Below are 25,860 nucleotides of genomic sequence, written 5' to 3'. Positions count from 1 at the left end.
GTTTGTAGGGTTATTTATGCGGAAGGTTAGCTTTAGTCTTGTCTGTCTCATTCAGGAGGGGTGAAACTTTGTTCATTTTGTATATGTCTGTTTTTCTTCTTAAAACACTTTTCCACTTTCTGTCCTAGCTTAACGTGAATCAGGATTCCTAGGATATGATTTGTCCCAACTTGAACCTCACCTTTTCTTCCTGTGGGAAAAACCTACCCTTTAAAAGCCTGCCTTAAAGAAAACATTGGAAGTTTAAGTGCCTTAAGTGCTCGTCATTTTCCTCCACTCCCGGGATTGCTGAGCGAAACTGACGGCGAGGCCAGGGCTGCTGCAGCAGAGTGGGAACGTGACCCGGGGGCAGCCCCACTGAATCACCCGCCGCAGCAACACCCTTCTGTAATCCAGGCCCCGGCCCCCTCACCCCACCCCGAGTTAGAGGTTACAGCCCGGCCCGCCCAGTGCCTTCTTGTGCTGTTGACTCAGGCTAGTGTTCAAAATCCACAGGGCAGCGCCGGGAACACAAGTCTCTGGTGAGAATTGGGCGATGCAGGTTCATGCTGTATCCCAAGTGAAAACGCAGGTCCCCTGTGGCCTCCTTGAGTGAGCACGATGTTGCCCACAGGTGACCTGTTGCGAGTTGCCTTTTGCATGACACATCTAACGTGGACCTTCCAGCAGGTGTGCTTTGCACTCTGCAGCACTTGTGCAGCTCAGATGTGCCCGCCGCCTTCCTAGGAATCCCCTTTGTGTCTAATGACGCCCCAGGGGCCTTCTGCAGGTGGCATTCTTGGTTGGTCTTTCTGTTTTGTAAAAGCAGATCTAGCACCTCACTGCCCTCAAACAGTTTCCTTTGTGCCACAAGAATTCCTAAGGCATACCTTTCTGGTTCATGCGGTCACCTGGCACTCCTTTTTTTTTTTTTTTTTTTTAAACATCTTTATTGGAGTATAATTGCTCCACACACAGTGGTGTGTTAGTTTCTGCTTTATGACCAAGTGAATCAGCTATATATATACACACCTGGCACTCCTTGATTTCACGAAGCTGCGTCACTTACGGGCTATTTTCAGAGAATCGGGCCACCATGTCGCCTGAAAGAGGGACAGCTCAAGGAGTCTGCAGGCCTCGTACCAGAAGGCCCGGGAAATGGGCAAGTGGCCGAGGCGCGAGTGGTGGCTCTGGGGACCAGAGCCCAGGGGAAGGACACAGCGCCCAGCTTGTAACTGTGTTTGCTTTCGTTGCCCAAGCCGAGGCGATGCCCACAGGCCCTGCAGTCCCCGGGGCCAGAGGCTTTCAGGCCGCCGGCCCATGCCTGGGACGTGTGAGGACCCTTGCTGTCACCGTGGGCAGGGGGTCCTGAGACGTCTGGTTCTGGGCCCGTCCTCCGTGCCACTGCTGTTCAGTGCGTGGGAACCTCCCCTGTGTGGGGATTCGGTCCCTGCGCTGAGAACAGCTCAGAGCGTTTGAGTTTGAATTCTACATTGATGCTTCCGTTTTTCATTTTCAGCGAAAACCGGACCAGGCTTGGCCATCCTCCTTCAGGTGGTGGAGGGTTTCTTTGTTGTGCTTCTTATCCAACAGTTCTTTTCGCATCGCTGGAAACTGATGCTGTACAGTCCTGGAGAATGTTATCAGAGGCCCTCTGGGGATGGGTTTCCCCTGGACCTGCCCGCCCTTCGTGGCACTTGGCTCAGCCTGAGGCTTATATTGGGTTGCCCGCCTGCAGGCCCGAGGGCAGGGGCAGGTGTGCTCTGCTCCCCAGGGTCCCCTGCTGTTGGGGGAGGGTGCTCAGGCTACTCCCGTTGGGACTTGGGGGACGATTGTCCGGCAGTCGGTCCTTCGCTGTATAGAGAGCGCTGGGCTCAGTGTCCTCGTTGTCCCGTGCCCCCGAGTGCCACCGAGCGAGGGGGCAGGTGCGCCCACAGGGCTGGAGGATGGGCCTTGAAAGACTTTCAGTCTAAGTGAAACAATACAGACGCAAAAGTACAAAGACTGTGTGATTCCACTTCCACGAGGGTGCCGGGAGTAGAAGGTGGGCCCTGGGGGAGGGGCACGGGGAGTGAGTGAGTGGGGACGGAGTTTCAGTCCTGGGGGGACGGTGGGGATGGCTGAGCAGCAGTGGGAATGTCCCTGATGTCACTGAACCCAGCACCTACAAGTGGTGAGAGTGGTAACTTTTACATGATGTACGTTTTACCCCCATTTTTTTAAATGTGAAAAAAAACCTGGATGGGCCTTACAGAATATCTGACTGAAAACTGGATTTCCTGCTGACGAGAGACTAAGGAAGCCTGAAGGGTGACACATGGCCCAGGCTGGGAGGTGGCAGACTGCCCGCTCTCTCCAGTGGACGAGAGTGCCAGACACACGTGTGTGTCCGTGCCTGGGAGCCCTGACGTGACCACCCACCCAGGCCGGGGGACCCTCGCAGTGCCCCCCAAAGCACAGGCAGCATGCCGGGAGGACAGGCCCATAAATAGGCAGGAGTTTGTCAAAGTCTCCTGAATTTTGACTCAGATAATTGAAAAACTGTTGTGCAGGCCTGTTTTGTTTGCGTTGGGAAGTCTGGATTTCCTTGTGTTTCAGATCATTGTATTTTAGAAACAATGAAATGTCAGCTGCAGTCGTTTTTCCCAAGGAGCTCTGTGCCTGTTGTTCTTCCATCAAACGCTTATTGAGCCACCTACCTGCCAGGTGCCGGGCGTGGTGCCAGGTGCGGGGGGCGCGCGGGAGCAGCCTGAGGCTTCTGCTTCAGGTGGAGCCGCGTGCACGTGGGGGTCCGTGTGGGGATGCCGGCGCCCGCATGCCAGCGATCGAAGGGCTCCAGGTCAGGGAAGACCTGAAGGGAGGTCATCTAGCACGCTGGCGCCGAGGCTGTGCCCTGTGCCCTGTGCCCGGTGCTCACGGGGCCTGGGGTGAAGGCTGTGACTCATGGTCTGGAGGAGGAAGAGTAGGAAGGGCTGTCAGAATACAGGTCACTGCCTGCTCTGTCCAAGGGGAGCATGCGGACAGCAGGAGCGGGACAGGAGGCAACCCCCGGGCACGGAGAGGGGGCGGGGGATGGGGAAGCTGTGTGGAGGACGTGGCCCTGGGCCTCCTGGTTGCAAAGAGTACGTAGGGGTCAGTGAGCGAAGGTGAGCTGGCACATTCCAGGCCGCGGCATGGCAGGGAGAGGCGTAGCGGGAAGTGTGGCGTGTTAGGGAAGCTGTGACTAAGTCTGCGTGGCATGAGCTTGGTGCAGAGTCGTTTGAGGGAGCTCTGGCCCCTGGTGGGCCAGATCTTAGGAGGCCTTCTATGCCACTCCAAGGGGGTGATTTACAGAGAAACCTGAGCGATTCTGCCCTCTGCCAGTATTGCACACACGAGCAGTGGTAAAGCAAGAATGGTTTTTAGACGTCTTTTTTTTTTTTTAATTAATTAATTAATTAATTTTTTGGCTGCATTGGGTCTTCGTTCCTGCGCGCAGCTTTCTCTAGTTGGTGGCGAGCGGGGGCTACTCTTGGTTGCGGTGCGCGTGCTTCTCATTGCGGTGGCTTCTCTTGTTGTGGAGCACGGGCTCTAGGCGCACGGGGTTCAGTAGTTGTGGCTCGCGGGCTCTAGAGCCGGAGGCTCAGTAGTTGTGGCGCACGGGCTCAGTTGCTCCGCGGCATGTGGGATCTTCCCGGACCAGGGCTCGAACCCGTGTTCCCTGCCTTGACAGGCGGATTCTTAACCACTGCGCCACCAGGGAAGTCCTACTCTTTGCTCTTAAAAGCAATCCGTATAGAATGTGTCCACCAGCAAAATATTTCCCAGATGATGGTAATTTTGTCATTAAAAAAACAGCTATTTAAATCTTACACGAAACGCATACACATATATCAATAAATTATGTAAATCGTGTGTGGATGGAGTTTGTCTTGGGGTGAGTATAGGTTGTTTGTCCCCCGTTTAAGCGGAGAGAGGATGTGGGGTGTATCTTACGGCTTGTAAACTGATGGAAACATCACAGAAGGAAACTTGAAGGACTGCCACCCATCATGTTGAATTGGGAGTGATTGTTAGAAGTACTTTATCTGCAAATCGCAGTGGAGGTGTATGTAGCACGCAATGCAGAATGGGCAGAAACTGAAAGCGTGAGTCTCAGTTTGCGGCGGTCAGGGCCGGACACCTGCGCGCTGGGCTGTTGACCGCGGCTGGAAGAGCCCTGCCCCTGGGCCCGCAGAAGGTCAGCACAGCCAAGGGTCGGCCACAGGCTCCGCTCAGGAGCGGCGGGGGCCCCGAGCCTAGCGAGAGGGGTGTGAGGCTTCATCAGTTTCAACCAAATTATTTATGTGTCCTTAAAGTCCCTCTAGACTTACACACCCTTGCATTTTGCTGTCATTCCACAGCACGATTAGGGGGTGTCGCTGCCTGCTTTGATGGCAGGTTTCTGGGCCCAGCAGCTGCTCCGCGCAGGCCCACTCGCTCTTCCTCTTCCTCTTCCTCAGCCGGGAGCCTGACTCTGCCCCCTCTCGCTGCCGCCCTGCATTGCAGGCCTGGCCGAAGGCCTTTGGTCCCCGGGTCCTCCCCACAGTCTCCGGACTACGAGTACGTCTTCACTTTCTTCTCACGTTCTTCACCGTTCTCCGGGCTAGACTGTGGCAGCAAAGCAGGGTTTAACCACAGCCAGACCGGAAATGCAGTCTGTGTAGACGCAGCCAGCACCTGGGTTTGAAGCGCTCTTCCAGGCACCAGGCGGCCCCCCCCTGTAATCCGACACTCATGACTTATAAATGGGGCCTGACGTGCCTCTCATGAATTTTAGTCATCACCTAATTGCAGAGCAGGGTAGGTGTCTCGCGCTGTTGGTTTCGCGTGGGGTGGTCGTCAGCGGTGTGGCCTGGGGCAGGGTGGGGCAGGGTGGGCCAGGCCCAGCCCTTGCAGGTCGTCTGCGTCTCTGGGCCCGAGCGTTCCACCTTCCCTGGCGGTGAGGCCACACGTGCGGGGACAACACAGCCCCTGTCCTCGGGGAGGGCAGGCCAGCTTTAAGGGGAGGACACCCACTTTCACAGCGGGTTCCGAGGGCGCCACACAGGACAGCACCGCAGGCCAGGGCACGGAAGCCCCGAGAGCCGGGCTGCCGGGAGGAAGGCTCAGAGGCGAGCCTGGACGGGGAGCCAGACCGCAACCGCCGGCTTTCCCGTGTCACCAGCTCTGGGGCCCTGCCGCGCTGCAGTATGGTGAGGCCCTGGCCGTGGCTGTGCAGAGGAGAAAGTTCTGGAGGCAGGCTGTCTAGGACCAGGGGTAGGGTGGAGCTGGCACACCCCTGGAACCCTTTTCTGGTGGGCAGGGTGGAGGGATGCTGGAAGTGCTAACAGAAGGGCAGTGTCGGAACGGGCTCGTGAATAAGGCTCCCACGCCGGCCCAGGGATGTGGCCTGTCACCTGTCAGTCCTCCCCAGGGTCCTGGACAAGGCCGTCTGTACCGAGGGAGCTGCGGCTCAGGAAGGGAGGTGGCTTGCCCAGGGGTCCATGGCCAGAAGGTGTAGAATCAGAATTCGAGCCTCTCCTCTTCTTGAGAGCAGGCCAGGCCTGAGTCTGCAGCGAACTAGGAGAGAGAGCGGGGCTAACGGTGTTGGTTCCCGCTTCCCGCTTTTAGAAGTGAGGCGTGCGGACCCCGTGGTAACGATGCCAGCAGCAGTTGTTCCAGTGACCTAATCCCTATACAAATCTGCAGATGACATTATCTTACAGATTTTTGCAGGTGAGGAAGGAGGCGCCCACAGAGTTAGGTCAGTGGTGGAGCTGGGATTTGAACTCGGCTCTCAGCGCCCCTGCCCCTCAGGAGCTGCGCCAGCTGCGCTTGGCGGAGATGTGATAAAGGGAGATGGGGTTAGAGGTTTTTAAAAAATACTCGAGATCTCTATTGATAAAGGTAATAGCAACGTTTAGTAAGAATTTAATTTTTTAAGTTTCCAAACACTTGCTAGTTTTCATGTAATAGCGTTTTCAGGAGGCAGGATATAATGACCAGACCCTGAAGGCCCCGCTGTCTGCAGTCCAGGGGCGTGCTGGAGCCAGCTCCTAAATTCCAGGAATCCTCTGGGTCCGTCCTTGGCTGAGCACACCCATTATTTAAACATTAATTACGCGCTTACAGATGAATTGCGTTGACAAGGAAGGTAACACACTCGCGTGCCTAACTACCTATCCACCTACACTTCACTGTCCCTGGCCCTTGGAGGTGACCTCTGTGTGTCGTGTCTGCGTGTGGAGATGTCGCGCAAAAGCTCTCTGAACCCCCGGTTCACTGACCTCGCTTCGGTACCGTGAGGCCGGCCGGAGGGAGCACTGACTCACGCCGGGGAGGTTGGCCGGCGTCCGCAGGAGGGGTCCCCCCGCCCTAGCGCGTGCTCCTTAACCTCGCTCCACCGGAGCTTTGGGGGTGCTGCTGCCCACTTGTTATTAAAGCCAGAGCTGTGAATCGCAGCAGATAGGGCGGTGGCTGGGTTCTTTCCCCCCGACCCTAATTCAGGTCGCAGACTCTCAGAGTTGGGAGAGACCTTGGCTGCCACTGCGTCCATGCCTTGCACAGGGGCCAGCCTGGGCCGGGGTGCCGAGTGGCCGTCGCGGGGCTCGGGGCGGGCTTGTTCCCCCCACCCGTGCCCTGGGCACGCTTGCTTAGTGCGGCATCTGTTCTGAAGAGCGTGGGATGGGTGCTGGGGAGGGGCCGGTGCTCCAAGTCTGCAGTGGGCTGTGCTCCTGGGAGCTGGGGGAAGAAAGACCCCCGCAGCCAGGCCCCGGCAGAGCAGGAGGGGCGCCCACGGGTTTTCCAGAGGCTCAGCGCCTGCGTGCATCTGGCCGAGGGCATCCTGCTGGGCCCTGGAGGCTCCTCCTCGTTTCAGCATAGGACCACTGCTCCCACCGAGGTGCTGGGCAGCCCCCGAGTGGGGCTGGCGGTCTACTCCCTGGAAACTAAGCCCAGCCTCAGGGCCAACATGAGGGGCTGGAGCATGTTTATTTTACCGGAAGAAAGGCCGTTCGGAACCTTCCGGAATTTGACTGATGGTGCCTTTGGTAAGTGTGAATCGTGCTATTTCCAGACTACTGCCTCTCCATCCGAAATAGCTCATTCGGCCCCAAAGTCCACCCGCAGGGAGCACCTAATGCATAAACCAAACGAACTCTTTCACATGGCTCTCCCCGCGGCACTGATGTCGCCGCTGTCCCCGACGTCACTGGGACTGGCCCCCGCGTGGCCCCGGTTCTGGGGCCTGTACCTTCAGGCACCCGTCCCTGCTCTAATGCTGTGATGAGGGACGTCTGTGTTCAGTTCTGGGCTCCCAGGCCCGGCCCGGGGCGAGTGCCTAGACTCTGGGAAGGGGCTTGGGCCGCACAGGATCCCCCGCGGACACGCACAGGGCCCGGCCCGTCGTTGCTGTTCCAAGGGGGGAGGCCCCAGAACAGGCATCTGAGCTTCTTTTTTTTTAATCCTTCTTCCTACCTTCCCGGGATTCTGGAAGGCTTTTTCAGCTCTGTGGCCCTCCATCCGGCTGGACGAGGGGTTGCCCCCTGCCCAGTGCAGACCCTCTCTGCTCAGGGGGGGCCCTTTCCTCGGGACCGTGCCTGCATCCGGGCCCCAGCGCCTCGGCCGGACCCGTGCTTTTTCACGGCTGTGGCCCTCAAGGGGGCTGCTTAGTGCCACGTTCCCCACTGGGTTGGTTACGTTCATCCGGGGTTACTGCAGGCTGCCGGGCGTTCCCACAGAGAGCGAGTTCTCATGGCTTTAATGTTATCATGAAGGTTTTGTCTGAGAATACAAGCATATCTTGATGGGGAAGGCTTTGTCTATTGAGAGAAAGAATGTAGTTCCTATTCCCATTTCAGATCTTTTGTTAAAGATTTATAGGCAGCTTTCCCAGTCCCCTGGCCCCCTCCCCCAAGAAGGACCAGTTTATCAAAAAAGCCGCTGAGCTGAATGGGAGGCCGCGCGTGACTGAGCGTGGCCGCTGTCGCCCGTGACCTCACACAGCCCTCGGCGAGCGGTGACACCCTCGGCGTTTCCTGTGAACGGGGAGCCTTTCTGGTCCCACCATTGTTGTTCATTTTTGCCGGGAAGAAAACAAAAATTATTTACTACACACCGGTGCTACGTGTGTTTAGAGCCTTGCTGGGAAATGCCGTGTCCGGGGCTCCCAGCGGCAGCCACGCCAGGGACGGACGGGGACGGGGCTGTGTTCTCAGGGCTCGCTCCTCCGGGGCTGCTTTGGCGACGTGATGGGAAGTGTTTGTCTTTCTTGCCCAGCGCGGGGTGACCCTGGCTGTCCCCACACCGCCAGCGCTCAGCTCCTGGTGGCCTCTCACTCCCTCTGCAGCCTAGGGTGACTTTCAGGAGAACTGGGGACACGGTCGGTCCAGTCGGCCCCTCCTGGGCGCTCCTGCCTCCTCGGCCTGACCAGCTCCCCCTGGTCCTGCGGCCTCTGCCCGGATCCCCCTCCACGGAGGCCTTCCCTGGGTTTGGGGGGTCCCGTGACGAGCAGGGAGGAGGAGGGGTGCGGGTGGAAGGGCCCGGCAGCGTCTTCACGCAGCAAGCACGTGGTTCTGGCGCCCACGCTCGCCGGGCTCTGTGCCAGGAGCTGGCCCTCATGCCAACGCCTTCTGCCCTCCTGGGGCCTTCTGCCAAGTCTAATAAACAAGGGCCAGCTGGGTTGGCAGGTAGGTGGCCTGGTGACCTCCGAGGGCAGTTTCGGGGTGGGGGGGGCTCTGGGGGAAACCAGGCTGCAGTAGGGGGAGGGAACGGGAGATGAGGAAGGAGTCGCCTGAACAGGGTCGGGTGGGGGGCGACGATGGCACCGTAACCAGAGGAAGGTGCGGCCCGGCCGCCTTGGCAGCTGTCGGACGGACAGGCTGGAGCTGGCGGGGGCGGAGGGCAAAGCTGAGGGGCGGCTGGGCTGAGGGTCTGGCTCCCTGCCAGCCCCGAGCCATTGGTCTCTCAGGGTCGGTGCGCTGGTGAAGGCGGCCCAGGCTCTGGGGAGCCTCCACAGCTGGTAATCCACGCATACCTGCAGCCCCTCCAGCTCCCTCCTGGGGCGGCCAGCGCTCTGGGTGGCGCGAAGCCTGGTGATGGTGGTGTTTCTGGGCGAGCAGGACACGGGTTTGGGGTGAATTGCTAACCAGCACCCAGCTTGACAACTTTCCTAATGAGTTCCTAAGAGTCACTTTAAATTGCGTGCCCGTTTTAATTTCAGTTACATGCATGTTTTCAGAGAAGGTTGACAGAACTTGCCAGTTCACGTCTGTGAAGCTCGTACCTCACCCTGGTACTGTCACACAGGTCAGAGGTCGCCTCTGCGTCTAAGGGGATGCGCCCACAGAGCACAGGCTCCCCCGACAGCCCGGCCCCGAAAGGCCACCTTCAGCAAACTTAGCACAGGGCACAGCTCGGTGCAGAGGAGCCTTTTGGGGGGGGGGGGGGCGAGCGGGCACTCCAGCCCGAGCAGGGGCATACAGAACAGTCTGACTCTGGTGACGCGCACTTGAACCTCAGAAGCTCTGCGTGCGGGGTGAGCCGCGCTCTTCCCCGGGCAGGGCAGTGTCCTCAGCGCAGCAGCTCCTTGGGCAAAGTACACACACGACGGCCAGCAGGCACAGGGGCCCCAGGAATGTCAGTGCCGCTGCCCGAGGGGAACTGGCACTGGGTCAGCCTGTCGGGTGCTGAAGCGTGAGCTGCCACGTGAGGGCTCCTTCGGGCTCTTGTCGGGCGCGGGGCGGTCCCGGGGCAGTGCAGACTGCTCACGCCGTGCTCCCTCCCAGGGAGGGGCGAGAAGCCCGGGTTTCCAGGGGGCGCCTTCGGCGAAGATGGCTTTCTCTGTCGCCTTGCATGGCCAGCCTCTCCACGCGTGTCCATGTCGTAGCATGTACTTGGGAAGAGCACAGGCTTTGCATCGGCCAGACCCTGTGTGTCCCACATTTGCCGGCCCGGTCTGTCGGGGGTGGGCGGTGGGCACTTAGCAGCCGAGGGCGAGCCGGGGCCGGGGCATGTCTCCCAGGCACTCCCTGTGTCCTCTGCGGTCAGTCTTCAGTTACTCCCGTCTGACGCAGAGCCTTGCAGCTCACAGACGTTCACAGAATGTTTGTGTAGGCCAGAGAGAGAGAGTGTGGACAAGCAGTTCTCTTGTGACCAGGCCCTGTAGCCCCTCTCAGCACATGGTCACCACTGTGGTAATGAGCCCATGGCCAGAAGCAAGCGCTTGGCCACTGTCTCTGCTCCTCCAGCTAAGAGGCCGAATCTTCAAGGAACAGTTTTATGCATGCAGCTTCCCCTCTAGTGCGTGTCAGCACTAGAGAGCATCCAAAATAGGAGAAGGGCCGGGCACCCGGTGAGCTTCTCATTGTCTTACGGCTTTTCCCCTGAAGATTGGCCTCACATGATGCCGCCCAGAGGGGCTTAAGCGCAGCTGGGTATCCGAACCCAAGGGCAGAGTTAGAGCCGGGGAACCCCAAATCCCATTTGTCATCTCTGCTCGTATTTCTTGGCAATTCCTGAAATGGGACAGATTTTAGCTAAAGCTAAAAAAACAGGGAAGACAGTTTTGAGTTCGAGTCCAGCCAAGTTAATTGTTTGTTAAAACAAAAATATCAACGCTGGTAAAACCCGAGAGGGATTGGGTAGGATGAGTGCATCTCCTAAAGTTGGCTTCTCTACTTCTTGTTACCTATTAGCGTTGATCTCATTTAAAACAGACACTCTTGTGTGTTGAATTTGTGAACAGTACGAATGTATCTCATCCCACCAATGTCAGGACAAAATTACTTTTTTATACTCATTTCTTTTTCAAAAAGAGATCCTGAATATAAGAATAACAGTCCAGCATTTTGTCAGTGTTTTTCAAAATTGACCTATTTTAAGATCATGTTATTCCTAAGTAATGTTCAAAGAGTGATGGGTAATCGGGATAGATACTTTTTTCTTGTATTTTCTCCTAGAAAAACTTTTAAAAGGCAAAAGCTTAACCAATAAGAGTATCAAATCAAATGTCAAGAAAGTATTTCCAGTGTTAGGACAATATACGCATGTGCCTCAAGTTAAACTGTGCAAAAATTTGTTATTAATTTCTTGGGTTTTTAAGCTCTGAAATACATATCAAGTTAAACTTAGTCATGGCTGTTCTAAGATGTACTTAAGGAGAGAAGGAGTCTTTATGTTCATTTTTTTATATGTGTTTTATACCTGCATATCTGTGCAAAAACGCTTTTACCAGAATTATTCATCAAAGTCCAGTTATTGACCTTTGTGGGGGGAAATATATCATTGTTCATCGAAGGAATGTAACAGAATATAGTCTCTGCGACACATCGTTTTACAATGTCTGCGCTACAACTCAACACTGTTAGACATTTGGGGAGAAAAGAAAATGGAAAACATGACTTTCACTCCAGAGAAAAAGCCACAAGGCACCTGACCCCAAGATGATGACTTGTGTTGGAATCATCAGACACGTTCTGACTCTGCTCGGGGACATAAAGGAAAGCAGGCTCTAGGTGGAGAGTAGAAAATCTCAACAGAGAAATAGAAGCTATTTAAAAAAAGAACCAAATGGAAATTCTGGAATTGAAAAATGCAGTATCTGAAATAAAAATTAGCCTTTATGATGAGAGAAGATTCAGTGCACTGAGAAATTGGTCTGTAGAAATGACTTAATATGAAGAACAGGGAGAACAAAGGTTGAAAAAAGAAATGAGCAGAGCTTCAGGAAGCAGTGGGACAATGTCTAATATACGTGTAATTGGAGTCCTGGAAGAGAGGAAAGAGAATGGGGCATCAAAATGTGAAGTAAGAAATAACTGAAAACCTCCTAAGTTTGGTGGAAGCTTCAATCTACAGCTTCGTGAAGCAGGATGAATGTAAAGAAAGCCTCGCTTAGGCTCACCACAGTCAAACTGCTGAAAAGCAGCAACAAAGGGGAAATCTCGAAGGCACCAGAGGAAGAAAAGACATGTATGTGGTCATGTGGGCTGTCACAGCCTTCTCGGAAGACAGTGGAATTGTGTCTTGAAGTTCTGGCGGGGAGAGGAGTTGACCCAGAGTTCTGTATCCAGCAAAAATATCTGTTAGGAACAAAAAGTGAAATAAAGAGAATTTAGGTAAATTCTAAGAGCATTGGTCATCAGCAGACCTCTGTGAGAAATGCAGAAGAAGCTACAGACAGTTCTTCAGGCTGAAGAGAAGTGATACCACACGAACACTGGGATCTCGAGGAAGAAGGAAGGAAAGGTATGGAAATGGTAAGATGGGTGGGTAAAAATAAAAGACCAGTTTCCTATTAATTCTTTTAAAATGACTGTTTAAAATAAAACTCACAGCACAGCGTGGGGTTTATCGTGGCTGCAGATGAAACGTATGTGCCAGCTTCAACATAAAGGGGCTTGGGGTAAACGGGCACAGACAGTCACTAATTTCTTATGTGACGTGAACGATATCCACAAATAGACTGAAAGTTGACGTGTAATACAGTCTCCAGAGCAGCCACTACAAAATAATGCTAAAAAGCCAATGTGTAAATTAAAATGGAATGTGGAGAAATACTCAGTTAACCAAAAGAAGGCAGGAACAAGAGGAACGGAGACCCCAGGAGGGGGCAGACTGGAAGCAAGTAGGAAAACGGCAGCCCTGACGTCACCCACGTGAGCAGTTACTCTAAATGTAAGTGACGAAACACGCCAGCGAGGAGACACACCAGAGTGGATGGAACAGCGAGACCCGCCCATCTTCTCGTAAAACACCGTGACTGACGCCGAGGGGTTGAGGTGAAAAGGTGGGAACAGGCAGCCTGAGTCGGCTGGTGGGAGTATTAACCCCAGATAAAGACGAAGCATTGCCGGGGGTACAGAGGGCAGCTCACAGGATGGAAGGGTGGGCTCAGGAGTGAGGTGCGTGTGCTCCTGATGAACAGAGCCTAAGACACGGGTGAAGCAAAGACGGGCAGACTCCAACAGTCATTCGCAGTCATTGTTGGGAAATTTCACACCCCTCTTTCCGCAGTAATAGGGCCGACTGAGCACAACTCAGGAGACAGACAAACCCTGGACAACACACAACCGCGCTGCATCTAGAGCAGGGGTTGGCAGGCGGTTCCTGCTGGGGCCAGAGTGAATGTTCCTGGCGCTCTGGCCGCGTGTCTGTAGCAGCTCCAAGCTCTGCCATGGAGATCAAAGCAGCCGTTCATCAGCGGACAAGTGTGGCCTCGTTCCAATAAAACTTTATTTACAGACACTTTTTACACGTCAGGAAATGTTCTTACTTTGATCTTTTTCGACCGTTAAAAAACGTAGCAATGTTCTTAACCAAAAGGGGCCGCAGAGTTGCTCAGTCGTGTTCCAGAGCATTGACCTTGAGAAGGGAGAGGGGTTGGAACGAACACCTTTCCTCCGAGCAGCGACGGGATGACAGTGGGGCCCTGCTGGCCGCCCTGCCCGGCAGCCCCCCTCCGGCCACGCCCAGCGGAGGTGCCAGGAGGGATCCAGTGCTGACGCCTCCCGAGTCCCCGACATCCAGGCAGGTGCGTGGGATGATGCTGCGGGTCCCGCACCTCCTGTCCCTGGTCCCCTGTCCCCTGTCCCCTGTGAGAGGCCCGGCCGGGGTCTCAGGGCCTTCTCCTCTGTAAAGAGCTCCACCTGCCATGGCCAGAGAAACACCCACCCCCTCTGCCCCCACTGCCCGGCAGCCCATCCGCCTCTCTCCCTCAGACTCAAGGGTGCTGCCCTCCCGACCCGCTCAGTCCCTGAAGCGCCACGGGTCACCCTGTGATGCTTGTCGCCTGGTGAGTTTGCTAATAATGCCCCTGTCCCTGGGAGTGGAAGCTGCCGAGGCCAGGAACCACCGCTCCCCCACTGCATAGCAAGCACAGCCGGTGCCAGGCGTGTCGTGTGCCCGGTCCCCCTGCTCCTGGACCAGTGTTGAGTGTGTTCAAGACCAGGAGCCAAGATGACTGATGCCAGGAGGCATGTGTGTGGTGGGCTGGCTGGGGATGGGGAAGGCGGCCTGGGGCAGATGGCAGGCCTGGCGGGTGAGGGCACCGGGGGATGGGGTGGCCAACCACAGCTGAAGATCAGACCCGGGTTGGGGGCCGGCCAGCAGCAGTGCGCAGGGTCAGAGGTTGGTGGTTGGGGTCTTCAGGCTGACCCCGCTGCAGGTGCACCTCGGGTTTGGTTCAGTTCAACAGTCGTTGGTACCTGCCTCTGTGGGTCTCCGCCCTCAGGGATGCCCGTCTCTTGGGCACGCGTACAGGTGGTTCAGCAGGTGTGGAATTACAGCAGCGGTGGTGAGCCCGGCTGAGTGGGAGCCTCCTGGGTGGGTGACCCCCTCAGAGGTCTAAGAGGCACCAGGTAGGGAGGTGAGAGTCAGCAGGTGCAGAAGTCCAGAGCACTTCCTTGTGCCTGAAGCAGGAGGGCCAGGCCCCCAGGGGAGACGGCAGGCACGGCAGGGAGTCGACGTGTGTGTGCACACATGCCTGCGTGTGTGCAAGTGCGTGCGTGCTGCAGCTCTGCACGGAGCCCCGTCGCCAAGCTAGTCACCGTTCGTTAGTAGAGTTGTGACCTTTGAAAATCCCAACAATGGTGAAGAGTCTGTCCATTGGGGTAAGAATGCTTTCCTTTCTCTCTGAAACCGACTACACCGCACCCGCTAAATGGTTTTGTGCGGGAGCCGTTTTTGAGAAGCCTGATGCTTAGACACTGTGCGTTCTTGAGCGTAGGAAGTGTCGGCGCGGCCGACGTGGCGGTACCGCTGTCGTTTTCCCCGGTGCCTGACTTTGACAGTGAACGCCGAGGACCCGGGCCTGCCATGCAGACCACCGCTTGTCAGCAGAGCACACTCGGCAGGCTTCTCATTTCCTGAAACACCAGTACGTTCTGCTGACTTGAATCAGGAACAGAATTCGCCCTTCCTAAGGTTCTGTGTGGTGTAAAGGTCGAGGCTGACACCTTGAATTCTAGGCCGAATACATAAATATTTTAATAGGCACGTTAGCAACGATTTTGAAAGGTGCTTCCCTCCTCCTTTGAAAACGATTTCCTCCTCCTACACAGTTTATTTTTCTTAGTAGTTCAGCACAATATTCCATTTCTCAGCGCCTTTGGTGGTGTAAAACATTAGCTAACAATCGCTGGCGTGCCAAGGCACGCTTTTATTTTTTTATGTAAACTCTTCATTGTAGTATGACATACAGAGAGGTGCATGATCCGAGTCTCCAGCTGGGTGAGTTGTCACCAGGGACCCCCATCCAGATCAAGATCAGAACATACCAGCCCGAAGCCCCTGCCCCTCCCAGGGGCGACCGATGCCCTCCCTGGCTTCTGCCAGCAGACACTCCTTTAGCCCCGTTGGACGTCATGTAAATGGAACCCACAGTGTGTGCCCTTGTGCACCCAGCGTGTGCGGGATTCCGCCGTGTTGTCCTGTGTATGAATGAGCCAGACTCGCTTCTCGTTGTTCCAGTGGCGACGGGCGTCGTGTTTGTGTTATAGGGAGGAAGCATGTAGAGTGGGGCCGGGAGGTACATAGACTGTGAAATCAGGCAGCCCTGGGTTTAAGTCCTAGGCTCCTACTTCTTCGCTCTGTGACCCATGGCAGATTACCTACCTAAACCTCTCTGAGCTCCAGATTGCCCGTCTGTGAAATGGATACAGTAATCCCTGCCTACCTGGGCAGTTCGGAGGATTAAGCACCAGACACAACCCCCTGGTTCCAGCTGGACACACACTGAGGCTTCCCCTCTTGCTGCCCCTCGGTAGCCACTCAGAAGCCCACTGCTGGGGTCATTTAGTGCGACAGTGGCTGCGAGGCCCCTCTGCAGGACCCTCGTGATAGATTTCAGCTGTGAGGCCCAGGATCCCGGGAGTGGAGCGTCAGTCCCCCGCCCGCCTTGTTCTGGGCTGACGGGCTCAGTGCCTGGTCCCCGAGGGTGGCGTTGAGCAGCTCCTGAGACCCCAGGCCCTGGTCAGGGCCAGAGGAATGAGAGGGTCTTGCCCTCGTGCCGCCGCCCCTGCCGGAGCCTCTCCACGTGTGCACGGCGGCCCCGGTCCCGCTGGGTCCTGTGTCCTGCGCCATACGCTTTGTGCCCGCCTGCCGAGTGCACCCTGGGCAGGTCCCAGGGCACCGGCTCTACGGCCCAGTTCTGGCCTGGGGCCACCTGATGCTTCCCCGTTGGGCTTTGGCTGATTTCAGACGCCGGGCCTGGCAGGTGGGGACGTCTGCCTGGGGGCGCTCTAGCTGGCAGGGGTGTGTGCGCGTGGCCCGAGCTGCCTGGGGCAGGTGGTCTGCAGCGCGCCCGCCCACGTGTGTAACGGCCCGCGTGTCTGTTGCAGGCCTTCCGGAGCAGTACTACAGCCTCACCTGGTTCCTGAGCCCCATCCTTGGCCTCATCTTCACCCCCCTCATCGGCTCCGCGAGTGACCGGTGCACCCTAAGCTGGGGCCGCCGGCGGCCTTTCATCCTCGTGCTGTGCGTGGGCGTGCTCTTTGGAGTGGCACTTTTCCTTAACGGCTCTGCCATCGGTGAGTGTCCTGCAGAGCCCTGACCGGGACTCGATAAGATGTGCAGGTTTAAAGAGTTCAGACCGGCTGGTCCCGGACTGGGCAGCTGTGCCGAGCCCTGGGCGCCCAGGCGGTGGCCAGGCCACGGGCCCCACGTGGGAACGCCATGGGAACCTGTTCTCAGGGAGCGTTTCCTGTTGTGATCCGTTTGTTTTTAATGCGTATCTGACACCACGTCCTGTTTCCAGCATTATTTCAGAAATTATCTTTTCTCTTTTTTTTTTCTCCTTTTCTTAGGCTTGGTATTGAAAATGTCCAGACCTAGTGTGATACTTTTTTTTGTTGTTTGTTTCGTGTACTCGCGGTTTGTTTTGCTTCTTTTTGTTGTTGTTTTGTTTTCAACTGAAACAACTACACGTGGGAAAATAGCTTTTGCTTGAGAGCAACCGTCAGCACTGGTGAAAAACAAAACCCTGTTTTCTGGCAACGACTTTCTAAGTCGAAGGCTTAATCTGTGTTCTGACAGGCGAGCCTGCCCCAAGTCTGCATCAGTTCAGGCGGGGGTCACTGATGCTGGAGGCTCAGGGACTGGGGCGGGCGGCGCAGAAAACTTTGCTGTGCGGCCAGAGCCTCGCTCAGTTGCTCAGAGGCTGCGTGAGGCCGCCTGGGGCGAGCTTAGTGCCAGCTTGGTGGGGGCGGCCGAGGAAGGCCTCCCTGAGCTGAGCGCCCACCCACCTCCCCTCCGTCCAGATGCCCCCGGATCAGGAGTCCGGGGGTGCCGCCCTTCTGGCACCTGCGGGCACAGTTTAGAGGGCACGTTGCGGCTTTCTCGAGGACCTGTGTGTGCAGGTGGGCCCGGCCCACCGTGGCCCAAACGCGGCGGCTCGGCGCTCCGGCCCGGTGCCCTCTGTCCTGCTGCGCCCGTGTTGCTCCCGGGCGTTGCAGGGTCCAGGTAGCCAGCAGGTTCCCTGCCCTCACGCAGGGCGGGTGTGTCTGAGACCCGCCTCATCTGCAGAGCTCAGGGGCTGGTCCCGGGTTCCAGACCACGAGCCCAGGGCCCCCCCATCACTTTTGTGCACAGAGCGCCCCTCGGTCCCACGGCGGTGAATCCAGTGAAACCAGCTTTTAGCTCAGCTGTCAGGGGGGCAGGTTGGTCTCTGGGTTCAGGGCCAGACTCGCCTGAGGCAGGTGCGTGATTACGGCTCACAGCCTCCTTCCCAGAGCCAGGAAAGACAAAACTCTCCTTCCGTCAGGAGAGGCACAGTCAGGAGAAGCTGTGCCGAGGAGCACGTGCCCTTCTGGCTGGGGGTGGGAGGCCGCCGTCTCCCCGGGAGGTCACTGCCTGCCACCGGGCTGAGATCGGCTGCTGCTTTGTGCCCTGTCAGGTCTGTCCCTTGGCGATGTCCCCACCCGGCAGCCCATTGGCATCGTCCTCACGGTGCTGGGGGTGGTGGTCCTGGACTTCAGCGCTGACGCCACCGAGGGGCCCATCCGCGCCTACCTGCTGGACGTGGTGGACAGCGAGGAGCAGGACATGGCCCTCAACATCCACGCCTTCTCTGCCGGTGAGAGCGCGCCCCCGGCCCGGCTCCCGGCCCCCGCCCTGCCTTCGCCATCCCCCGTCCTCGCCCCGCTCCTCTGCGGTCGCCAGGGCGGGCGGAGGCTGCTGTCCCAGACGCCGGTGGGCCAGGCAGTGAGCTGGGGTCCTGGCAGGGCCAAGTGACTGTGGTCTGGGGGGCGGGGGGGGGGGGGGGACGTGCTAGCCAGGTGGCCCCAGTCCAGGGCCCTGCGCTGGCTGCTCCCTGAGTCGGGCAGCTTTCCCATCCGACGGGAATGTGGGAATGTGAGCTCAGGGGATGGCGGTTGGTGCGGAGAGCGTTCCCCGGGCAGCCGCCTGTTTCTGTCGGAATTCATGAAGCAGGAACCTGTCAGGCCGGCGAACCCAGTGTGTGTGTGTGTGTGTGTGTGTGTGTGTGTGTGTGTGTGTGTGTGTGTGTGTGTGTGTGTGTGTGTGTGTGTGTGTGTGTGTGTGTGTGTGTGTGTGTGTGTGTGTGTGTGTGTGTGTGTGTGTGTGTGTGTGTGTGTGTGTGTGTGTGTGTGTGTGTGTGTTGGGGGGGGTGTGGAACACCCGTCTGGGTTCCCCCCCCCGGCTCGGCTCCCTCCTTGGGGGCCGAGGCGCCTGCGCCGCTCACTGCTGCCCCGCCCCGTCCCTCAGGCCTCGGCGGGGCCATCGGCTACGTGCTGGGGGGGCTGGACTGGACCCAGACCTTCTTGGGCGCCTGGTTCCGGACGCAGAACGAGGTGCTCTTCTTCTTCGCGGCCATCGTGTTCTCGGTGTCGGTGGCCCTGCACCTGTTCAGCATCGACGAGGAGCACTACAGCCCCCAGCAGGAGCGCGGCGTGGACGCGGCCGACGCACCGGCCCCCGGCCCCCGCGCCAGCGTCCTGGACGGCGCCGCCCTGTTCCCGGACGAGGTGCAGTCGGAGCACGAGCTGGCCCTGGACTTCCTGGACGCGGGCATCGTGCGGAGCAAGAGCGACTCGGTGCTGCACGTGCCGGACGCCACGCTGGGCCTGGAGCCCGAGCTGCTCTTCCTGCACGACATCGAGCCCTCCATCTTCCACGACGCCTCCTACCCCGGCACCCCCTGCAGCACCAGCCAGGAGCTCGCCCTGGCCCGGCCGCCCCGCCTGCCCCCGCTGCTCTGCGAGCCCGCCGGCGAGGACGAGACCCTGCTGGAGAACCACGTGAGCACAGCCGGGCTCCCCAACGGAGGGGGCTCCCCGCCCCGCGGCGGCCTGGGCGGCTGCAGCCGGGTGGACGTGAAGCCCTCGGCCACGGCGGGCTCCGGGCGGCGGCGCCGGCACATGTTCCGCCGGCAGGCCTCCAGCACCTTCTCCTACTACGGCAAGACCGGGTCCCACCGCTACCGCTACCGGCGCGCCAACGCCGTGGTCCTGATCAAGCCCTCGCGCAGCATGAGCGACCTGTACGACCTGCAGAAGCGGCAGCGGCAGCGCTGCCGCCGCCGCAACCAGAGCGGGGCCACCACGTCCAGCGGGGACACAGAGAGCGAGGAGGGCGAGGGCGAGACCACCGTGCGGCTGCTCTGGCTGTCCATGCTGAAGATGCCCCAGGAGCTGGTGCGGCTCTGCCTCTGCCACCTGCTCACCTGGTTCTCCGTCATCGCCGAGGCCGTGTTCTACACCGACTTCATGGGCCAGGTCATCTTCGAGGGGGACCCCAAGGTGAGCGCCCGGGGCCCCCACCTGGGGCACTGGGGGGGGCGGCGGAGCCTGGCTGTGGTGACGGCCTGCTGCCCCGGCGCCCAGCAGGCCGCCCCCAAAGCTGCAGGGGTGCATGGTGGGCGGCCAGCCAGCGTGCGCCCCTGTTAACACGGTCGGGAGTCGTCACGTGCGCCCGAGAGGGCATTCACACTGGGGTCCGCGGCGAGCAAACGGCAGGCTTTGGCGAGTGCCGGAGCGCCGAGGGGCCAGAGGCAGGAAGGCCCGCTCCCGCCACGTACAGACGTGTACAGACGCCGTGTACAGAGGGTTAAAAAAGCGATGTTGTTGGCCCGTGGCCAGGCCAGCTGGGCGTGGCTCCTAGTCCCCGCGGCATCAGCTGACGCGCACCTGTGCCCGTGTCGCCCAGAGTCGGGTCGGGGGGTCCAGGATGGTCCCGGCGCAGGCCCAGGCCTTCCCGCCCCACGTGGTCCTCACCATCCTGGACCGTCTGAGCTGCTTCGTGCGGCCTCTGGGCTCCAAGAGGGCAGAGGCAGGAGCTGCAAGTCGCATCCGCCAGACTCGGGGCAGGAGCGAGGCCGGGGGGGCATTGCAAACGATCTGCCACAGGTCCCGGCCTGGGCCGAGGCTGCTCCTCCTCCGTGTGGTGCTTACCACTGTGGTACACGGCTTGCCTGCCGTCGAGACGTAAATTGCGACGTAAATGACCGCCTTTGCCCGGAGGTGCAGCACGCTGTCCCCACCCCCTGAACCCCAGTCTCGTTTCTGGAACAGGCTCCATCCAACTCGACCGCATGGCAGGCCTACAACGCGGGCGTGAAGATGGGCTGCTGGGGCCTGGTCATCTACGCGGCCACCGGTGCGACTTGCTCAGGTAAGCGGCCCCCAGTCAGGTGAGCCGTTTGCCTGGACGTGCTCCATGACTGGAAAGACCGGCGGGCATCCTGCTCTGTGGACGGCGGGCCTTGACCAGACAGGGCCACCCCTCCGGGACAGCAGCGTTGAAATCCACTCATCCTCGTCTTGGGAATAAGCCACCTGAGCCTGATACCGGGAACCGGTGTCCCGAGACCCGCCGCGGGCTGTCCTCTGGGCAGGCACCTGCCCAGGCTCCTCGGGGAGGGGTCTGACCACGGCTCGGGGGGTGGCGGCGCTGCAGGAGCTGTGCCCTCAGCCAGGACGCCGGGGGAGGTTGAGGCAGGCATCCCGGGTCCTGCCTGAGCGCATACGGTGTGTTTGGGCCCTGCCGGAGGAGACAAGCAGCCTTTCCCTGGGCTCAGCCCTGTCCTGGGGGATAGGGGGTGGGAGTGACAGGCTTCAGTCCCGGGAGCGACATGCCGGCACACCGTCTGGAAACGGGGCAGAGCCGCAGTTAGGGGTCTCCTGGCTGAGCCTGGGCCGGGCCCCCTGCCTGTGCTCTTACCTGAGGATGACCAAGATAACGGCCAGGGGCAGCGGGCGGCCTTCATGACGGTCACGGTGCTGCTGATGCTTTAACAGAGGACTTCTCAGGAGGGCTGGGTCAGGAAGGGTGAGCAGGAGTCTGTCCTTCCAGACCCAGAGGGGGTGGGTGCTCGTGAGGAAAACCAGCAACAACTCAGTCCTCGAGGCAGGACCAGGCACAGGGCCCCAGAGGGTGCCGAGTGGGCCTGGATCGGTGGAAGGATCAGGAAGGCCTGACCTTGCAGGGTAGGGAGGCCCCAGGGGGCTGCAGGATAGCACCAGGTTCCTGAGCCAGGCTGAGCGCAGCGGTAGAGGGAGGGGAGCGAGTGGGCGGTGCCTGTCAGTCACTGTGGTGGCCTCTCTCTCTGCAGCCCTGCTACAGAAGTACTTGGACAACTACGACCTGAGCATCAGGGTCATCTACGTGCTGGGGACGCTGGGCTTCTCCGTCGGCACAGCTGTGATGGCCATGTTCGCCAACGTCTACGTGGCCATGATCATGATCAGCACCATGGGCATTGTCTCCATGAGCATCTCCTACTGCCCCTACGCCCTGCTCGGGCAGTACCACGACATCAAGGAGGTGTGTGGCCGGTGGGGGCGTGGGTGGCTGGTGGGTGAGGTCCTGGGGCAGGGTCACCAGCTGTGGGCGGCTCTAGGGTTCTCACCAGCCCTGCTGCATGGGACATTCCAGCTCACGTCTTCCCTTGCACTTGCACCCTCGGCCTGTGGCCTGCCTGGGGTAGACTTCGTGTGTGTTGGTCTAAGGTAGATCAGAACTTCACGGCTTCCCCACAAAGGATGGAGATGGCCATGTGACCCAGTGTCCCCACCCGCACTGCCGTGTCGTGATCGTCATAAGTCAGGTGTCTGTCTGGGGGGATCTCTGTATTCTCTTCCATGGGTCTGTCTGTCCTTAGACAGATGGTGCTACGCTGTCTTAAGTAGTTTTATAATAGGACCTGAAACCTGGTAGTATAAGTTCTTCAGCTTGGTTCTTCAAGATTGTCTTGGGTATTCTTGACCATTTAAATGTTAGAATCAGCTTCTGGGATTTTTTTTTTTTTATTGGAAACACATTGATTACATATATCAATTTAGAGGGAGTTCAAAGTTTATAGTATTGAGCCTTTATGATATTCCCTAAATATGGTGTATTCTATTAATTGTTATAGTATATTTATAGATTTTTCTGGGCTTTCTGCATACACAATCACATCATCCATGGATAATGAGCTTTATTTCTTGCTTTCCAATTCTTTTTAAAGACAATACTTCTGTTTCTCATTTGTATTTTTTTTCTTAATGAATTAACTTATTTATTTTGGGCCGCGTTGGGTCTTCATTGCTGCACGCAGGGTTTTTCTAGCTGCGGCGAGAGGGGGTTACTCTTTGTTGCAGTCCTCGGGCTTCTCATTGCTGTGGCTTCTCTTATTGTGGAGCATTGGGCTTTGGCGCGCGGGCTTCAGTAGTTGCGGCACACGGGCTCAGTAGTTGCAGCTCACGGGCTCTAGAGTCGCAGGCTCAGTAGTTGTGGCGCGTGGGCTCAGTTGCTCCGCGGCATGTGGGATCTTCCCGGACCAGGGCTCGAACCCGTGTCCTCTTCATTGGCAGGCGGATTCTTAACCACTGCGCCACCAGGGAAGCCCCTCCAATTCTTTTTTTTAAAAACATCTTTATTGGAGTATAATTGCTTTACAATGGTGTGTTAGTTTCTGCTGTATAACAAAGTGAGTCAGCTATACGTATACTCCAATTCTTAATAGGTTTAATTTATTTTTCTTGCCTTATCGCAGTGGCCAGAACCTCCAATACTATATGTTCGATAGAAGTCGGGTAGGGACGGGGACAAACAGGCTGAGGGGAAAGGCAGGTTTTGTGTCCACGCTTCTGAGCTAATGTTCAAACCCCGGGAAGGATGATCGACGGCTTGACCCCCGGCCCTCACGCCTGTGTCCTCCTCTCTTGCAGTACGTTCACCACAGCCCCGGGAACTCCAAGCGTGGCTTTGGCATAGACTGTGCCATCCTCTCCTGCCAGGTCTATATCTCCCAGATCCTGGTGGCCTCCGCCCTGGGCAGCGTGGTCGATGCGGTCGGGACTGTGCGCGTCATCCCTATGGTGGCCTCTGTGGGCTCTTTCCTGGGCTTCCTGACGGCCACCTTCCTGGTCATCTACCCAGAGGGGTCTGAAGAGGCCAAGGAAGAGCAGAAGGGCCTGTCCTCCCAGGCTCTGGGCGAAGGCGGGAGCGGCAGCATCGAGAAGCCCACGGTCCTGAAGCTGTCCCGGAAGGAGGGCCCGCAGGGGCTCGCGGAGACCGAGTCGATGGTCTGAGCCGCGCCCCGTGCACACACATTCCAGGGCCGGCAGGGAGGCGGGGAGGGGCGGGGGACACCGCCCCTGCAGGCTGGCTGCTGTGGCCTTAGCGGCAGAGCAAACCAGAGTGGAGGCTCGGTAGTTGTAGGGTAGCTTGGCGCCACTAGGCAAAAATACCACATTAATTACTTTTTCCACAATTAAAAAGAATCATTTGAAATCTTTGTTTTTTTTAATCGAAAAAGATCTTTTAATTTCAACTTTGTCTTTTACTCTGCAGGTATATTATTCTGCATGTTTTAAAAGTATAAACCAGATTTACAACATAGACCATAAGTGATTTAGAAAAAAATAAGATTTTTGCATTTCTAAAGTTATAATTGAAAACAAAAAATATCTGATGTATTTTGCTATATCGTATCTGAATTCTTCAGATAGCAGTCATGTAGTCAGTGACTAAAACATTTTTATCAAATTTTTTTCCCTCTGTGGATGCCTACAGGTATTTGGACGTTCTGTCAGATCTCATCACATTTTGTTGGTGCTGCAGCTATTGGAGAGTATTTTTCTCTGATTACTTTAGAAAAAAAAAAATTTTTTTTTTTTTCTTCTTCTTTTTTTTTCCCTGAAACTGTGGTTTTCTTGGAAGAACAGCATCCATCTCCTGTTTTCCTCAGAGTCTGCTGCATTGTGCCCGGGCAGCCCTGTTCGTGGGCGGCGGGCAGCAGTAGTAGTGACACCAAAGCCAGGAGGAGGCAAGGCCCCCGGGTTCTCGTGGGGTGACCAGGGCAATTCACAAGGGCCAATTCCAGACACCCCGCCCAGCGGGCTGGGATGGGCCGCCAGCGCCGGGGTAGCCCTTGAACTTAGCAGACCTGCCCCTGCCTGCGGGCCTACCTGTGTGTTGCTTGCTGCCCGTGCTCAGCCCTCCTGCCCGTCGTCCTGTCCGAAGTTCCCTGGAGAGGCTGTGATTCTCGCGTTGCACTTTGTCTTTAAACCATTTGTGGGGGAAATCACGAGGGCAGAGCTCCCGGTGTGGCTCTGCCTCTGGTGCCCCACCGCCAGGCCCACACGCCGGACACTCTGCACCCTTCTGACCTCTGCGCCTGCTCTCCCCGCTGGCCACTGGAATCAGAGCCACCTCACAGTGAAGAAGTGGGTCTTGGGATACAAAGAAGGTCGGTCTGGTCCACGGGTCAACTCGGCACGGTGTTTCTGGTTTCAGCAGAGAACCAAACTCGGGCTCCGGGGAAGCACGGTCGTCACATGCTGCAGCTGTTTGGAAATGCTTTTCAAACCACACTCTCTTTATAACTAAGCAGTTTCTGCTTTTCTTCTTTGGAACGGTCAGTCTAGGTTTACTGATCTCAGGAGAAAGAGGGAGGCCTCCCGCCCATTACCCGGATAAAGTGAGAGAGGATTGTAATACTTCGCTGCCTCAAGTTGATGTTTTTTTAAATAAAGTACTTTAAAATGCATGAGAATCATGCTGCAATATGATCATTCTAAAGCAAACATATATTTCAAGATGAAATTAAGCAGTTTTTAAATAAACTACTTGAATTTTCTGTGTGTTGAAAGGAATAGCCGTGTTTAATGTATTTGACCAGCCTCTGGTCTTGCCCTGTCTCTCCGTTGCTGGTGGCACTTTGTAGGTTGTGATTGGTGCCCAAGGAGCAGCGGTGCCTGTCCATGTCGGATGTGTCCACAGGCCACGTGTCCTCCCTCAGAAGCCCAGGATCACAGAGAACCGACCGGAAGGCGGGAGTGTTTTCGATGGCATCATAGCTGGAGCATGGCCTTGGGAATCTCGTGCTTGGACAGGAAAGTCCTTCCCACCACTGAAGGCCCTCTCGGTGTTCCCGAGGCCCCCACTGACCCACCGGCCATCCAGTGTGTGCTTCTCAGCACCCTCCCCCTCGCCCCCCCCCTAACCAAGCGGGTGCCCCCAGCAGGTCACTTATATGCAATTCAGTGGCCTTCATAGCTTTCGGATGGTAGGTCCTCCTGCTGTGATTCGATCGCAGCCTGCGTTTAGCTGCTCCTCGAGGGGTCTCCTGGCAGCTAGAAAACGGGGAGGCCGGAGAGCAGAGAATATGGGGGGTGGCGGGGATGGTGGGGAGAGGGCCACCCCTCGCGGGCCCGCCCCTACCCACAGCCAGCGCTCCCTTCCAGACCCAGGGCCCCCAGGGCCCAGCTGGGGCTTGATTTATAGGAGCAAGAGGGGCTTGACCTGAAAAGCGTGTTGACCCTGGAGATCCCAGCCTTAAACTTGACCGTGATCTGAACCAGCGAAGACATCAAAGGACATTTGTTGAAGTCACTGTTAGGACAAGAACCACGCTGGAAGGTGCTTGTGATAAAGGCCCGC

General features: G+C 57.4%; 1 protein-coding gene across 1 annotated transcript in view; it reads left to right on the top strand.

Annotated features, from left to right (window-relative positions):
* The window catches only part of SLC45A4 (solute carrier family 45 member 4), a 32,248-nt gene extending 7,248 nt beyond the window's left edge, over nt 1-25,000 (top strand). The window contains exons 2-7 of the mRNA XM_068526042.1: nt 16,317-16,505; nt 17,870-18,049; nt 18,700-19,733; nt 20,505-20,604; nt 21,545-21,756; nt 23,145-25,000. Of these exons, the coding sequence (XP_068382143.1) occupies nt 16,317-16,505; nt 17,870-18,049; nt 18,700-19,733; nt 20,505-20,604; nt 21,545-21,756; nt 23,145-23,507 (2,078 nt within the window). The 3' untranslated portion in view covers nt 23,508-25,000. The remainder of the gene's footprint in view (nt 1-16,316; nt 16,506-17,869; nt 18,050-18,699; nt 19,734-20,504; nt 20,605-21,544; nt 21,757-23,144) is intronic.
* Nucleotides 25,001-25,860: the final 860 nt, after the last annotated feature.

This window comes from Eschrichtius robustus, chromosome 17, assembly GCF_028021215.1.
Source record: "Eschrichtius robustus isolate mEscRob2 chromosome 17, mEscRob2.pri, whole genome shotgun sequence".
Taxonomy (NCBI): domain Eukaryota; kingdom Metazoa; phylum Chordata; class Mammalia; order Artiodactyla; family Eschrichtiidae; genus Eschrichtius; species Eschrichtius robustus.
The sequence above is the reverse complement of the archived record's forward strand: the minus strand, read 5'-3'. Positions and strand labels throughout refer to the sequence as shown.